Below are 18,214 nucleotides of genomic sequence, written 5' to 3' on the forward strand. Positions count from 1 at the left end.
ATTTTCCAGGTCAGTGGTTTTTCCCATGAGATATTTCACATTGCCTTTTATTCTTTCATTTGTTTGGATCTGTTTAACAGCATCTTGATTTCTCATAAAGTCATTAGCTTCCATTTGCTCAAATCTAATTCTGAAGCAATGATTCTCCTCATTAAGCTTTTGAGATTCTTTTTCCATCTAGCAAATTTGGCTTTTTAAAGCATTCTTCTCCTCATTGCCTTTTTGAGCCTCTTTTGCCATTTGAGTTAGTCTATTTTTTAAGGTGTTATTTTCATAAGTTAGGCTGTTAACTCTCATTTCCTAATTTTCTTGCATCGTTCTCATTTCTCTTCCCAATTTTTCCTCCACTTCTCTTATCTGCTTCTTAAGGTCCTCTATGGCCTGTAACCAGCTCATATTTTTCTTTGAAGCTTTTGGTGTAGGAGTTCTGACTTCACTGTCTTCCTCCTGTTCCATGCTTTGCTCCTTTTTGTCCCCAAACCAGGAGTCTAATGTTGGAATCTTCTGTCTGCTTTGTTTCCTTTGCCTGGTCATGTCACCCCTCAGTCACTTGACCCCTGGGCTTTTTGCCACAGTAGGACTCACCAGACGGGGGAGCTTTTGTCCCAAACGCCAGGGTTTTCTCAGCTGCTGGAGGTATTATTTGGGTGCCCTCTCTGAGGCCTCCACATGCTCTGGCAGGCTGTACACGTGCCCCAGGACCTCTACCCTAGAGTGCAATCCAGATCCAAGCAGGTTAAAGTAAAAGTGATTACCCCTCAAACTGGTCGCTTGGTCCCCCTACACTCTGCAGGCCAGGAGCTGAAGCTGCCACGTGGGTGGCTTCTACCCTGAGGGCAAAGTCCACGCACTCCCAAAGTCCAGACTGCACTGACCTCTCACTTTGTCCTTTCCATCTATGTGTTGATAATTCTGGAGATGGCCACAGCTGCTAGTGATCTGGAGTCCCTCCAGTTGGCAGCTGGTCAAGCCTGCCCTGGGGCTAAAACCTCTGGCTCACAGTGGGCCTGGGCTTGGCTCCCAGAGTGCTTTGCTGGCGGCTTGCTGCCAGCCTGCAGGGCTGTCCTCTGTGGGAGGTTAGTTTCTCTGTGTCATTTTATGGGTTCTGCAGCTCCAAAGTTTGTTCAGAGTCCCCTTTTTACATCGATTGGGGAAGGTGGAAGCCGGAGCCGCTAGGAGGTCCTGCTTCTACTCCACCATCTTGACCAGTATCGTCAGCACAATTGTATTCTATTATATTCATATACTACAACTTGTTCAGCCATTCATGAGGGCATCCCCCTTAATTTCCAACTCTTTGCCACCACAAAAAGAGCTGCTATGAATATTTTTGTACATGTGGGTCCCCTTTCCTTTTCCCTTTTTTATGATTTCTTTGGGATACAGAACTAGTAGTGGTATTGGTAGATCAAAGGGTATGCAAAGTTTGATTGCCCCTTGGGCATAGTTCCAAACTACTCTCTAGAATCGTTGTATCAGTTCACAACTCCACCAGCAATGCATTAGGCCCCCACTTTTCCCACAGTTATCCAACATTTATCATTTTCCTTTTCTGTCATATTAGCTAATCTGATAGGTATAAATCGGAACCTCAGAGCCGTTTTAATTTGCATCTCTCTAATCAATAGTGGTTTAGAACATTTTTTCATAAGACTATAGATAGATAGCTTTGATTTCTTCATCTGAAAACTGCCCGTTCCTATCCTTTGATCATTTATCAATTGAGGAATGAAAAATCTCTATATTTAAAAAAAAATTTATGGACTACAGGTTAAGAATCCCTGCTCTAAGGATGTAAGTTTCAGGGAAGATGTCAACATGCATTGATAGATGTTTTGTCATTTAGTGGTTCCCTATACCAGTGAAATCCAAGGTCCAGTTCCTATCCCTATCTGTAACCCCAACCCTAACATATCATAAGTTTTATGAGGATAGAGACAGTGTCTTATCCAAACTTAGTTTCACCTCCATTGTTCAGCATAGTACTCTACAAACAGGAGGTCTCTATTAAATTATAGGTTAAACAGTTTCCTCCCCAAACCCACCCTTCCTCTGTATTTTTATCTGGAATCTGAAGACCTATGTTTGAATCCCAGCTTTGCCAATTACTGAAAAACTTTGGGCATATCACTTTTTGACCAACCAAAATTTCTGGCTTTCTATGGCTACATACATGGACTCTCAGGCTCCTCCTAGGAATGTGAATTTGAAGGACTGAGGCAAATGTAAGAATTTCAAAAGCTCTCCACATAACTCTTCTCCAAATTTTCAATTTGTAAGAAAGCTATTATGTATAAACATTGACCCACATTTCAGCATCCTAGGAAGAAACCTTCATAAAAGGACCTTGGTTCAGTGAGACAGCTTTCTCCAAATACTGCAGTACCCATAGCCTAAACTGGTATTATCTTTCAATGACAGCTATTGAATTTGGTTTTAAGAAGGAAATCAATTGTCATGGTTTACTTCTATGTAAATAGTGCCCTCAAAATGGCCCATCTCCATAGCAGTGTCTTCCATAAGGAAACACTGGAGCTGTACTTATTGGAAATCAATGTGAAATAATTGCTTTCTTTCCAGCTAAAACTATCCTGGAGAGAGGAGATTGGTTTATTGCAAAGAGATCATTCTAGGGTGATAAGTATTACTTATAGCATGTACCCCTATATACTCTATGTGGTACATCCTTTGGTGTTTGCAGCATACATAACCACACTGGGTTCAGAAATGTGCACACATGCACATATGTGTGCACACACACACAAATTCAGGAAAGTCAGAATTTCTGTCATTTTGGAACCATCATGTCCTGCTGTTACTCAGAATACTCAGCCTCATGGCTTAGCTCAGCACCAAAACCAGACAACTGATCAGTGGACAACCAACCAACTGAAAAGAAATGAGGTGATGGTTAAGGAGATGAATATGACTGAATGAAGCGAAATCCAGTGGCAAAAAAACCCCACCCCCTGGATCCGTTGGAGGGAGAAAGGAGGGCCATGTAATGAGGGACCTACAAAATCTCCATCAGGGCATTGAAGCACTCAGAGGAGGGGTTCACTGCAGAGATGCTATAAGACAACTTAGAATTCGCAGAAGTTGCTCTGTGTTTGGAGAAGGTGACAGGTTAAATAGGGAGAAACAGGCAAATTTTCACCTCATCGATCTTGGCTGGGCTCCTGTGGGTGCCTGTTTTTTCAAAGGTTGTTTCGTTTTCTTTCTATCATTTCTTTCCCTGCTAGCCACAATGCTTACTTAGGCACTAATCCTGACTGCCAGTGTCAACTGGATGTGACTCCTAACTCCCAATTCCTGGCCACAAGCCTGAAACTACAGTGCAGAGTAACCGTCCCTTCCCACAAGTCTGATACCTCTAACAGCTGGTCAGTTTACTTCATGTTGATTGGATGTCCACAGGCTTCATGGCATTGTATAACATTTTGGAATATTCTGTGGGTGGTGCAGTGTGCCCCCTCCCCCCTTCCCAGGGCAAAGCGCAAATTCTATTTCCTATTTAGCTGGAGCCTGCCATGATCCTCAAAATATCTTCATGATTGTTCCTCTCTCCTGTCAAAACCTGTTCTCTCATCCTTCATTTACTCTGAACTATGAATGAATCCTTAAAAAATACCAAAAATTCAGTTCAATGCCACAAACCTTTTCTAATTTCCCTTTGTGTAAAAGGACCCATTTTATGTATTAGAGATCCAAAGAAAAAAATAATAGTTACCACCTTTAAGGAGTTTACATTCTTGAAGGGAGGGGAAGAGATAAAACATATATTAATATATAAATAAAAAGTATATTTAAAGTTGGGGCAGCTAGGTGGCACAGTGCTGGATGTGGAGTTGTGAAGACCTGAATTCAAGTTAGTCCTCAGCAACTTACTAGTTGTGTGGCCCTGGGCAAGTCATTCAACCCCGTTTGCCTCATTTCCTCATCTGTCAAATGAGCTGGAGAAGGAAATGGCAAACCACTCCAGTATCTTTGCCAAGAAAACCCCAAGTGAGGTCAGAAAGAGCTGAACATGATTGAAATGTCCAATGTAATTTTAAAAGGAAGAGAACCAGTAACATATAGGACAGGAGGGAAAATCAAGAAAGGCTTCCTGGAGGAGGTGATTCCTGAGCTATGCTTGAAGGAAGGGATTCTAAGCGGCAGAGGTGAGGTGGGAGCACACCCCAGACACAGCCTGGGTAAAAAGGCACAGAAGAAGATGAAAGAACATGTATGAGAAAGACCAGGTGATTAAAACTTTTGCAGTAATCTGCAGTGAGACTTGATACTCAGGGCATATAGGTGGGACAGTGAGTAGAACACCAGCCCTGGAATCAGGAAGACCTGAGTTCAAATTTGACCTCCAAGATTTGACACTTACTGTGTGACCCTGGTCAAGTAACTTAACCCCAATTGCCTTGCCAAGAAAGAAAAAAGAAAGACTTGAAAATCTTTGGATATTATTAATTTTTAAAGAGTCTGGAAAGATAAGTGAGAGACAGACTGTAGAATGCAAGCTGAGGATTCTGAATTTTATTCTAGTGACATTAGCGACCCACTAACTTTATTTAAGTAGGGGAATCACACAGTCAGATCCGAATTTTGGAAATATCAATTTGATGCAGGATGGACTGGGAAGGGGCTAGACTGGAAGCAGGGAAATCATTTGGGAGACTGTTGCAATAGCCCAAGTGAGAAATATGGCAGATCTGAAATATGGTAGTCACTTCACCAGTGGAGAGAAGGAAAGGAGGTCACATGATTGATAATATAATAATAATTTAATAATAGCAGCTAGCATTTATATAGCATTTCAAGATCTATAAAGCACTTAACAAATCTTATTTTATCTTCAAAATTACCCTGGGAGATAGGCATCATATCTCCATTTTGTAGTTGAGGAAACCAAAGCAGAAAAAAGTTAAGTGACTTGCCCAGGATCACACAGCTATTAAGTGTCTAAGGCAAGATTTGGATTTAGATCTTCCTGACTCCAGACCTAACTATATCCACTGTGCCACATAGCTGCCTTGTGTTGTAGTGATGCTGTGGAAGTAGAATCACTAAGATTTGAGAAATGATTGGATTTGGAAGGTTAGGGAAAAGGAAGAGAGAAAAAGGGCTCTGAGATTCTGAACATAGGTGACTAGACGTGGTAAGAGCCACAAAAGAAATAAGGAAGTTTGGAGGAAGGGGAAAATTTTGGGAGTGTATATATATAATTTGTTTTTGCTATTTTGAGATTGAAAGGCCTATGGGTTGGACATTTGGGTGGAGACATCTAGCAGGTAGCTAGTAACAGAAGGACTGAAGTTTAGGAGGAACACTGCTCGATTTGCAAGTATCAGGATGACAACTGGACCCACTGAATCCAGGACAGAACCTTATACTTAGTTATGGGGATTAAGCAAAGGAGGAACAGTGACACAGGAAGAAGGAAAACAATGAGACCATTGTCTAGGAAACCAAGGGAAGGGAACCAGGAGCATCAAAAGTGACAGAAAAGTCAAGCAGGATGAGTAGTTAAAGAGTGAATATATGAAGAAAAGGAATGATTTGAAGGGAACCTTAGGACACCAGAGGACATAGAAATCAGCCAACAGTGGGTTTGGACCTTGCATTCCACCTTTAGCAGAATTGAGGACTAATGGTGGGATTTTAATATTAGGTAGTTAGTGAGAGATAATTATTTGGGACACTTGGGCCTAGCTGGAGCCCTGAATTTATACCATATATGTGGATGCATATGTTAATCAATTAATCATTCATTAAACACCTACAATGTGCCAGGAACAATGTTCTAGGAGCTGGGGGTTCAAAGACAAAAATAAAATGGTCCCTCTCCTCAAGGAGCTTATAAAATCTGTGGGAGGAGACGACATGTATATGTTTATGTATATAGACATATACAAAAGATGTGTACAAAATAAATGAGTTTACTAGCAGGAGGAAGCTGTTGGGGAGATCAGGAAACATTTCATAAAGAAGAAGGATTGTTAACCTAAGGTTCATGAATATTTTAAATATTATTTTGATAACTATATTTCAGTATGATTTGTTTCCTTTTGCAAAACTATAGATTTTATGTATTCAAAAGCATTATTCCAAGAAGGAGGACATAGGTCTTATCAGATTGCCAAAGGGGTATACAAGACAAAAAATATTAAGAAACCCCAATGTAGACGATGGAGCTTGAGCTGAGTTTTGAAGAAACCCAAGGCTTCTAAGAGGTAGAGGTAATGAGGAAACAACTTCCCCAAATGGAGGAAAGCCAAGGCCATTGTGGCTGTGATCTAATTTATGGGGTGGCCTGTTATCAAAGAGGAACTATTCAATACTATGCTACTTTAAACATCCCAAGTCAGCATCAGTCTGTCTACTACCCACTGTGGTCACTCTAAAAGCTAGATGCTAAACAATTGATGAAAAGACATTTCCTCCTCTACTTTGGATCATAAGTTCCTGCTTTGAGAGGTCCAGGGTCAGTTAATACTATTGAGCAACATTTAACTCTTTTATCTGGTGGCTGCAGAAAGAATACTGTATGTGGAATTGGGCATATGGATTCCAATCATGACCCCTGGTTTTGAGTCTCTTACTTACTGCCTGTAAAGCATTGGGTGTTAAGCTGTCCTTTCTGAGAGGCAGCTTCCTCAGCTGTCAAGTTCGGGGACTTGGATGCCATTTCTAAGATCCCTCTTATCAGTTCCAAATCCTATTATCAGCTGTCAAATAAATGCCTTTTTCAGGGAGTATATTCAACAGACAAAGCAATATTCTATTATGATACTGAGAATTAGCCAGGTCATGGAAACTGGAACATTACTACTCACCACAGGCAATGGTCCAGTATACCAACGAGTCTGGAGTCTGGTAGAGAATACGGTAAGGGGCGACTCTTGCACTGGAGTCCAGAACAACATCTAGAGTTCCCACAAGGAGACCTGGAAAAGAGTAAACACCTTTGAGAAAATTCATACAGCCCCCCTCCTGGGGAGAGTTCAGGATTTCAGTGGGATTTCAGGAAGACGACTTTTTGGCAGACAACCTGGTATAAGAGAAAGACCATTGGATTTGAAATAGGAGAATGTGACCCAGAGGTCCTGCTCTGGCACTTATTGACTGTGGTTTGGAACAAATCTCCTCACCTCTTTGATCCTCAGCTTCCTTATGTATATAATGGGCATATAATACTTACAATACCAACCTCACAGGGTTGTTGTGAAGAAAATAATGTGTAAACCTTCCAGTGCTGTGGAAATGAGCTTTTATTTTTTTTTTTTTAAAGCAATCGGGATTAAGTAACTTGCTCAAGGTTTCTGGGTGTGGTGCTAAGTATCCATTTGATCCCCAGGTCATCCCGACACTGCAGCTGGTGCTCTTATTCGCTGAGCCACCTGGCCGCCCCTAAGCAACTGGGGCTAAGTAACTTGCTCAAGGTTACACGGCCAGGTGTTTCTGGGTGGGTGCTAAGTGTCTGAGCCCGGATTCGATTCCCAGGTCATCCCGACACTGGAGCCAGTGCTCTTACTCACTGTGCTACCTGGCCACACCAGAAATGAGCTTTTATTAGTAGTAGTATCTTGTAGTGACCATTGTTAAGAATAGTAGGGTGGTTGCCAAGGGCTCAGCTGAAGTCAAATATTCATTGGGTAGATAGAGATTCAGCACCATAATATGGGAAATTTGCCTTGGCGTTGATATTGGAAAGAGTGCTAGTAACAAGACCCATATTTTAAGTTCTATCTCTAATGCTTACAACTTCTCTGACCTTGGGCAAGTTGCTAAACAAGCCTGGACTTCAATGTCCTGTAAAATGATGGGGTTGGACTAGATCAGTCCCTACTGGGGTTCATGAACTTTAAAAAAATGTTAATAACTGTCTTTTGATATAATTGATTTCCTTTGTAATCCTATGTGTTTTATTTTATGGTTTTGAAAACATTCTGAAAAGGAAAACCCGAGAAGACATATGAACTGATGCAGAATGTAGTGAACAGAACCAGGAGAACACTGCACACTGTAACAGCATTATCGAAACAATGACCAACTATGTCCTTAGCTACTCTGATCAAGACATTTCTGAAGGACGCATAATATAAAATGCTATTCATTTCTAGAGAGACAACTGATAAATTCTGAGTGCAGATTGAAGCCTATTTTTTTCCCCAGAGTCTTCAGACTGGCAAAGGGGTCCATGACACAAAATCGGTTAAGAATCCCTGGACTAAATAATCTCTCTAAAGTCCTTTCCATATCAAGATCTTCTTTTGTTTGTTTGTTTTGGAGGGGGGGAAGGCAAGGCAATTAAGGTTAAGTGACTTGTCCAAGGTCACACAGCTAGTAAATGTCCCGGATCTGAGGCTGGATTTGAACTCAAGTTCTACAGAGTCCAGGGCTGGTGGTCTATTCACCGTGCCACCTAGCTGCCCTAATATTGTCCAGATCTCCTGATCTATGAATTTAGGACTACAGACCTCTGTTCTAAGGTCCAGTCTACTTTTTAGTTGTTTGACTTTGGGCAAATCCCTCCAACTCTGAGTAAGCTTCCTCATCAGTGTGAGAGATGACTCACAGTGAAGTTTCCTCATTTCTTTTAACTCCCTGTTACATTCCTATCTCTTCTCCATACTTTGTAAACCAGTTCAGTCTTGAGAGTAACTCATAAGGTAAATAAATTAGTAAGTAATACTTACTTAATAATTAGTAAGTAATACTAATAAAATAGTAAGTAAATAAATAAAAATAAAACTAGTAAATACTAGTCCACTTCTGATTGGGCACTTCCAAATTTGATGAAAGGAAATACATAATGAAGGATTGAAACTGCTTTGCACCAATTAGTTAACACTAAAGAAAGATTGTGAGCTTGCCTCACCAGCCAATGGTAAGGTAGGACAGGCATTGGAGGTGGAGTTAGGATCAAGTCAAGAGAAGCCTGAGAGCTTCCACATGTTGCACTCCCAGGCAGATGCCATTTGAGTGACAAGGGCAGTGCCCTTTCTCAAGAGAAAGAATAAAGACCTTTTCTGATCTCAGACTCAGACTCCGAACTTTTTCATCTCACACATCAGCAAGATGAAATTACCACTTGGATGATCTCATTCCCAGCACTGTTGTAAGGAAAATTCTCTGTAAACCTTAGAAAGCACCCTTGAGTATTACTACAAGAGATGTCACTTTTGAGAAGCTTTTATTTTGTGACTTGGTCCTTTTATAGCAATGTTCTATTTCACAAGTCATTTTCACAAGCTTATCCTCCCAAATAACTATCATTATATTATTTTTAGAGAAAATGAAGTATGATGTGAGTCAACTATGGAATTAAAGAGTGAAATGGTGGCTGGTGATCAGAAAAGGCAGAGGGTCTGCTTTTGGTCTCTGGCATCAGCAAACTCAGTGGTTCCCATATCAAAGGGCTACTGGGCTGGAGGAAGAATCAGCTTGTGCAGCTAAACTGTTTGTAGACATAGATAATCCTAAAACCTCATTGGGTCACAAAGTGTTATTGTTCAATGAAACTTCAGATACGGTCAAATCCAGGTCCTTCATTTTACAGATGAAGAAATAAGCTCAGACTGAAGGGAGTGATGGATGTTCATCAAGATGCCAATTCAATAATCTAAAATGAGAAATGAGAGTGTGATAGATCAGTCAGAGAGTCAGAGTAGGAATCAGAGAAGACCTTGGTTAAATCCTCACTGGGCAGGTTATTCCTCTGTGGTTGCTTGTTCTACACTCTTGGAATTCAGAATAGGAAAGCCACGAATCTGTTCACAGGTACTGACCCAGAGATCTCACTACTGAGATATGCCTCAATGCCATTCCAATATGTACAAAATTATTCATAGCACCATCTGTGATCATGGAATTTTGAAGACAAAATGTGTCCAGTTATCAAAGAATGGTGGACGACAGCATGGTGTATGGGTGAAATGGGATGTTACTGTGTTGTAATAAATGATATTCCTAAAAGCACAAGTCTTTGGCACTCCCCTGCCCAAGAAGCCTGCCCACACCATCTTGTTTCTCTCTCTTTCAGCCTTGAATGTATCAAATTTGGAAGTGCCCAATCAGAAGTGGACTAGTATTTACTAGTTTTATTTTTATTTATTTACTAACAATTTTATTAGCATTACTTATTAATTATTAAATAAGTATTACTTGCTAATTTATTTACCTTATGAGTTACTCTCGAGACTGAACTGGTTTACAAAGTATGGAGAAGAGATAGGAATGTAACATATCTCTACTTGTTGGAATTCCTAGTTCCCTTCAAGACTCAGCTGGGGCCATCTTCTTAAAGAGGCTGTTCCTAATCTCCCTGGTTCTTAGTATTTCCAACCATAGCCTGGCCAAAACTAGTATTTTGCATTTACATTTATATTTTGTGCTTATCTATTTACACATTGAAACCATTCTCCTCCCATCTTCCTCCTGGTCTTCCTGTGGTTCTCTGAATTCCTTATTTGTCATGTCAGAGATCATTTACCCAGCCAGGTAAAAGTAGGAACTCCTTGTGGGCAAGAACAAATTTTGTATTCCCACTGCCCAGGACAGGCAGTACCAGGCACACAGTAAGTTCCTTTTAATTGCTGGCTTTGTAAATAAACAATAGAAAGACAAATAAGGAATTCAGAGAACCACAGGAAGACCAGGAGGAAGGGATGCCAAGAAATGATGAAATGAGGAAAGCAGCAGTGACTTCCTCCCCTCCCCCGCTACCTATGACCATATCTGTATAGTAGCTGCCAAAGGAGAAACTCCCTATCACTATTCAAATCAGCACATTCTTTGCAGTTTATGGTCTTGGAAAGTTGCCTGGGGCTCCAGGAGATTAAGGGACCTGCCTAGAGTCAGATGGCCAGTGTATGTCAGAGATCAGACTTTTAACTCAGATCTTCCAGACTTTTAACCCAGGTCATCCCTGGTGCTGGCTGGCTCTCTTATCTACTACCTTTCACATTCAATATTACATTCATATAAATGAAAACAACACTAAAAAGAGTCAACTACATCCCTGCACAATCTGTCTCCCTTTCCTCAATTAGGTGCCTAAGAAAAGAGGCAGGTTGCCTCTATTTGAACTACTCTCTCTTTAATACCAGTTGGTCTCTTTTGGAAAGTCTACATTCCCCCTCTGCCTTTATCTTTGGTCATTGACTTTCTGTTAGGCTAATGTCCTCACAGCTATTCACTCTTCTCATCTTCATCCCATCTTATAATTAAAGTTGACTTTGACCACCATTCAAATAATGTACACAGCTAATTCTGATGACTCTCCTGTCAGTCAGTGCCAACTCTAAGCCAGGTACTCTGCTAAGCTCTGCCCATACAAAGAAAGGCTATAGACAATTCTTGCTCTCATAGTGTCCACAGTCTTAACAGGGGGAGACAAAATACAAAAGTGTATGTCAGTTAATGAACATACAGCAAACACTATGTGCCTGATGAATCGCCTTCCAATATCAAAAATAAAATCAATTAATTGACCAATAAACATTTAAGTGACTACTATGTGCCAAGCACCTAGGTTTCCAAACTCCTTTATAACCTAGCCCTTCCCACACATTTCCTTCATCTTCCTCACACTGGAATCCCTAAGAGGGGAAGTTGAGGCTGACTTTATTGACTTGGAGCCATGTTGGGATAATCTTCATAAAATTTTTCTACCACTTTATCCTCTGAAGCAGGTTGGTAGATATGCTGTAATTACTGTCATGGTGGGGTTGGGGGCTCGTTCTCATCAGGAGGTGATGGAAGTTACTCAAAAAGTTAGTTTTTGTTGCTTTTGCACACACAATGAAACCAGTTCCACCAACTTTATTATCCAAGGATAACCTGTAAGCCACCTTTCCACTTAGCTTGGACTTCCTTTTGTCTCCTCATCTCACTTACTATTCAGATATCAATGGGGGGGGGAGGTTTGGAGGGGGGAAGGCAAGGCAATTGGGATTAAGTGACTTGCCCAAGGTCACACAGTTAGTAATTGTGTCAAGTGTCTGGATTTGAACTCAGGTCCTCCTGATTTCAGGGCCAGTACTCTATTCACTGCACCACTTAGCTGCTCCTCAGATATCAATATGTATGTGGTCTAGCTCTTATACATTATGCTGCTACTATGTTATCTGGTAGGCACTGGACACAGATCTTACAATGAAGATTCTAACAGCTGTTAATGTTTACAGATGGCATAAACACTATATGATTTTTTTAAAGGTAATCAGGTTCAAGTGACTTGCCCAAGGTGTAGCTGCAACCACACTGGCATCCCCAGGATAGCTGCTAGCACAGGTTCTTAGATCTGCTTTACAAGGAAAGCCAGCTATTTAAGGGAGTCAGTAATCTTTTTTTTTAATTACATTCACTAGTTCAGGGGAAAAGTCACCACCCTGAACTTCAGAGAAAATACAAACAGAGCAATAAAGAGCAACAGAGAGGGCTCTGACTGCCTGCATCAACTATCCCCTTTACATGCATCCCTGAATCAAGAGAGCCTTCACATCTGAGCAGTTGGGAGCTCTGAACATAAATAAGGCCACTCAGCATCTCAACCAGGGAATCACAAGATCCTTCTCATAAGCCAGCCCCCAAAGCAGAATACCAACTCAGAGTACATATACACTTCTTAGAGCCAGAAGGCACCCCAACCCTCCTGACTCAGTGCCCAATTAGAAATTAGCAAAAGGTGTGAAAGCCTTCCTACAAGCAAGCCTCCCTTAATGGGCTCCATGTGAGGCCTATTAAATAGGAGGGGAAGATCTTAAATCCCATTAATATCACACAAAATCACATAGCTAATAAGTGCCAGAGGCTAGATTTGAACTCAGGTCCTCCTGATTCCAGGGTCAATGCTCTATCCACTGTGCAATCTAGCTGCCCCCACTATATGATTCTTAACAATCTCTACTCCCCATGGTGTCACTCTGCCATTGTCAGTAGGAAATCAGAAGGAAGCCTCAGAGGTCTGAGAGTCATTTTTTAAAGTTTCTTAGTTTTGTGGGTTGCCATGGCAAGTCATCTTCTATTGGCCAACCTACTGGTAAAGAGTCTTTCCATATTTAGTTGAGCTGGACCATACTTGAGTCTTTTGTAGCTTAGGAGAAACTGTTAGACAATCTATCAACTAAATCAATAAGCTTGTATTAAGCCTTTACTATGCACCAGGGATTTTGCTAAGTGCTGGAGATATAAAGGCAACAATACAAGTTCCAGTCCTCAAGGAGGGTCTATCCTAAGGGGATTTTATAATCTGTTGGCCAAGTTTTCTAGTCCACAGAGTGACTTTCTTGCATAAATTTATAGAAGTGATCTTCATGGAAGAGTAACCCCATAAACATTTTTCACACCATTATCATTTTCACCCATCTCCGTGTATAGAAATGTTATGGTGGGGACAGCTAGGTGGTATAGTGAATAGAGCACCAGCCCTGGAGTCAGGAGGACCTGAGTTCAAATCTACCCTAAGACACTTTACACATTCCCTAGCTGTGTGACCTTGGGCAAGTCACTCAACTGCAACTGCAATTGCCTTGCCTTCCACCCTCCAAAAAAACCAAACAAACAGAAATGTTATGGCAGCATGATGAAAAGCCAAGATCACAGTATTCTCTTAGTTCTGCCAATTATAATAGCTTCAGGCCAGTTATTTAATCTTTTTCTGCTTCCGTATCCCTATTTGTAAAATGTGGATAAAAATAACTGCTATCACAAGGCTATTGTATTGTAAGGGAAATTTTATTGGGATAAAATTCATTCATTCAAGAAGCACTTATCAAGTGTTTCCTACTTGCTAGGGCTTGGAGATACACAAAAACTGAAAAAAAAAAAAAAAAAACAAAGTTCCTGCCTTCAAGGAGCTTAAAATCAACTGAAAAAAAAAAACCACAAGTACAGAAAACAAAATTTACATGGTAAAATGTGACAGAACCAAAGGAGAGATACAGACAAATTGATGTAGGAAAATCTAAAAATTTAGAAACTACCAGGTAACTAACTACCACAATGGAAGAGCTCAAAGAAACCATAAGTTATGCAGGATTTCTGCGACCTTTCAGGATAAAGAATGCTAACCCATTAGAGAAATCATGGCTAATAAACAAGTCAAGACTTCTGGGCAGACAGAGCTGATCCTATAACCAATCAATGTCTATGGCAGAGCGCCACACTGGGAGAAAATTGTCCCAGGGAATTTTATATTAGATTATTTTTTTTAAAAAGCCACTTAGAATTTTCTAAAAGCTTTACTATTCCCAGATCTGAAGTGACTGTCAAAACACTGAACCTTTTCATCATTTCCCACACAAAGTACTGTTTTAGCAGCTTTCTAGTTGGCTATTTCCAGCATTAAACAATCTTTGATCGTCTGTAATAACGAAATCAAACTGAGGTCCTAAATATAGCTCTCCTAGGTGTCTACTTATCCATTTGTTTCTACAGCATTGTTCATCACAAGTGCTATTAAGAGGGTTTGCAATGTAACAAAGGCACAATGAAATTCCCCACTTCACCCCATGTATCAGGCGCTGGATTCATTTTGGCATGGCTATCATTGGGCTGGGTGGTGAGGCTCTGGTGTAGATGTGGAAGTGAGGACTAGATGGGGTGCCAAGGGTGGGGAACCTGGGCCTCGAGGCCACGTGGGGATCTGTTCTGTGAAGTTTGGATTCAGTCAAAGGGCCACACTTGAGGATTTAGAGGGCCACACGTGGCCTAGAAGGCCACAGGTTCCCCACCCCTGGTAATGTCTTATTTCAGCACTTCCTTGTGATGGAAAGCCTACTGGAAGATTCTGCTATCTTCAAAGTATCTGGCATATACACCCATTTCTTTCCTCTGACACAGCCACCATCCTGGTACAGGCCCTTAATCACCTCCTGCCTGGCTCATTGCAACAGCCTTCTACTTGGTCTCTCTCCCCACAGCAGTCCATCATTCACCACTTAGCTGTCAAAGTAGTCTATGTCACTCACCCACTCAATAAACTCCAGCGGCTCCTAGTTACCTCCAGGATCAAATAGAAAATCCTGTGTTACTTACTTTAGCAGACAGTCTCTGAGAAACCACAGTTTTACCTTTCCCATACACGTAGTTACATGCTCAAAGTTTCTTCTCCAGGGGGAGATGGCTCCTTCCCCGAGAAAAGTCCTAATTTAGGTCTGGGATTCCACTGCAACGTGATGTTCTAGTCCAGGTTGTGGAGAAGCCAATTAACATGTGGGACTGTTTCTTGCATTTTCAATAGCCTTTTCTTCCAAGCTAACTCTAATAATTTATCCCTAGATATTCCCCATTAATTAAGATCATTTAAACTCTATTAAGTTATTATCTTCTCTTGTGAGAGGTTTCACCATTAGACTGTATCCAATCACTCTCTACTAGGAATTTAGAAGGGATTACACCATTGGGTAATTTACAAAAAGTAGATAAAGATTTATTTTTCTCTTTATACCTTTTAGTTGCAACTTCATATTTCCCTATATTTCGAATGTCATCTTCTCAAACATCCTTTATGATATTTTATTGTATCTTCATCCTTTAGGTTAAGTGGGATTCCCTTGCCTTAAAGTTGTCTGTGTGTTTCTGTTGCATGGTAAGCACTGGTACTCTAGACTTCTTTATATCTAGATCCCTCATTAGCCTCCATGCTTAAACATATGTAACAGTAACTTAACAGATAGTAATATCTAATATTCCAGTAATTAAAATTAATCAGAAAATTATATAAAACACATTAGAAAATTCTTTTTTTAATTTAAAATATTTTTTGCAGTCAAATCTCTTTGACATGAGGGTATTCAATAAATCTTAAGTGGATAATTTCTACAATGTGTCTCTGGAAACACAAATGTCCTGAATTATGTCAACCTGTACATAGGTAGATATGGACCAATGATATCAGGGACTGCAGCCCAGAGCTGTGAGTTGGAGATAAGGAAAAAGTCTTAAAAGAACATCAAAATGCCCTTGACCTGAGATAATCTGGTTGGATCAACAAAGTAATGGCCATGGCTGGCAACCAGGAATTGGCAAGAAACAAGAGGCTAAACTGAAAAGCCTTGAAAGCCCTCCAAGAATCTGATGAACTCCATAAGCTTGTTGACGGACATCTCCAACAGTAGTCATAGTGTAGATTAAAGCCACATCTGAGATCCTTTACCTAGGAAAGGTCTCAGACCTATTCTCCCTTCCCTTTTAATATTCTACTATGGGTAAAAACCTTTGGTTGGTTAGGGGGATGAGTGACCAGTTTTAAATTCAGGGTCATAGGACCACAGATTCAGAGCTAGAAGGGAGACCTCCAGATCCATCTAGTCCCAAACTGATTTTTCAGATAAAGACATTGGGGCCTAGATCTGTCTTGGAAGAAGAATGAGTTCTGGAACTTGTGTTCTCCTCACATATCTTGAGAACCCTTCTCCACCCTGCAATGAAGCATCTAAACAGTTTTAGTGGAAAAGAACAGGAAAATAATTATATTAGTGTAGCCAACTCCCAGCACTCCATACACATTCATAGTCTGAGAGAGCTGCCTGGGGGTGACTGAGAGGGGAAGTGATTAGTCCAGAGACCCATGTTTTTCCTGAATCCAAGGTGGGCTCTGTCTACTGAGCCCCTACTAGGGGCACATACATGTTGTTTTTGTTTGGGCAGCTTGGTGGCACAATGCATAGAATGCTAAGCCTGGAGTCAGCAAGACTCATCTTTCTGAGCTCAAATTCAGCCTCAGACACTTCCTAGCTGTGTGACCCTGGGCAAGTCACTTAACCCTGTTTGCCTTCTCAGTTTCCTCATCTGTCAAATGAACTGGAGAAGGAAAATCATTCCAATATCTTTGCCAAGAAAACCCTAAATTGTGTCATTGAAATGACTGAACAACAATTCAACATGTGGGTGGATAGAGAGTAGGCCTTGGAGGTCAGGAAGACCTGAGCTCAAGCCCTCCCTTTAACACATACTAGCATTGTGATCCCAGGGACTTTTAAGTCCTCAAACAGGGGCTGATCTGCATTGGTGAAAGGACTTTCCTCATCAGGAATTTCCTAAGTCAATGAAATCACAGGTCTGGTCCAAAAACCCAAACAAGACAAAAACAAACCAAAACAAAAAAAACATCTGAAGTTATTTAAGAAGGAAGAAAAGCTATTTTCCAAGGGGGAATAAACAAGGCAAAGCTTTATCTTTACCAGTGTTTCCCAGTACAAACCGTGTCTTGGGACCTTCTTGGGTCTATGCTGTGCAAATGTATAGAGGAATTCCCCCCAAGGGAGAGAGTCTGCAGAAAGAAGCTGTGGTTTTTCCCTTTTTGTATCATATCTTTTTAGGGGAAAAGAGAGTGGGGATTTGTTTACAACTAAACCAACAACAGAAAATACAACTTACAAAGCATTTTCATATGCAGATCTAGGTCATACATACATCCAGTCCATTAATATTTGCTGCTGAGATCTTACAACAAATCCCTGGGCACTTCCAGGATCTGTCCCATTTACATTGCAAGCTGAGCACCCGATGTAGTCTGAAGCCTGAACAAAGCAAGAGCTTCATGTCTTCCCTCTCGGCCACACTGGTAAGGGTACACATTAATATAATATTGGTCTTAATACAGGAGATACCCCAAATGGCCTCATCAGTAAAAGGAAATCTCTTTGAAAGGAAACAAAATAGATATACACTAAAAAATAATCACACAAAATTATCATTATTAAAAATATTTCCTGTAAAGGCTGAACAGGCAAGCAGCAGAGTAGAGGGCTAGCTGCAGGCTTTATTTAGATTTGTCCCAGACCAGGCTGAATGGGACCTGGAAGCAGAGTCCCTGACAAATTCACAAACCTCTAACTGTAATATCAGAAGTTGTACAATCCTAAGCTTTGCTCAAAACCAGTTCTGCATTCTTACCAGTCCAATGTGACATATATGAATATATTCCAGCTGCAAGGTAGCACAGTGGATAGAGCACAAGGTCTGGAGTTAGGAAGACTCATCTTCCTGAGTTCAAATCCAGCCTCAGAACTTACTAGCTGTGTGACCCTGGGCAAGTCACTTAGCCCGGTTTGCCTCGGTTTCCTCATCTGTAAAATGAACAGGAGAAGGAAATGGCAAACCATTCTGGTATCTTTGCCAAGAAAATCCCAAAATGGGATCGTGAATTCGGATGTGACTAAAACGAGTGAACATGCATATATATGCATATATATGCACATCGACATACATC

The 18,214-nt window shown here is 40.8% G+C and overlaps 1 protein-coding gene across 1 annotated transcript in view; it reads right to left on the reverse strand.

Moving 5' to 3' along the window:
- TBC1D9 (TBC1 domain family member 9) overlaps positions 1–18,214 on the reverse strand; it is a 153,689-nt gene that overhangs the window by 93,370 nt on the left and 42,105 nt on the right. The window contains exon 2 of the mRNA XM_069105417.1: positions 6,831–6,941. Within this exon, the coding sequence (XP_068961518.1) occupies positions 6,831–6,941 (111 nt within the window). The remainder of the gene's footprint in view (positions 1–6,830; positions 6,942–18,214) is intronic.

This window comes from Petaurus breviceps, unplaced genomic scaffold (genome assembly GCF_028583685.1).
Source record: "Petaurus breviceps papuanus isolate PSGF00001 unplaced genomic scaffold, PetGlider_PUasm1.0 76, whole genome shotgun sequence".
NCBI classification, from domain to species: Eukaryota; Metazoa; Chordata; class Mammalia; order Diprotodontia; family Petauridae; genus Petaurus; species Petaurus breviceps.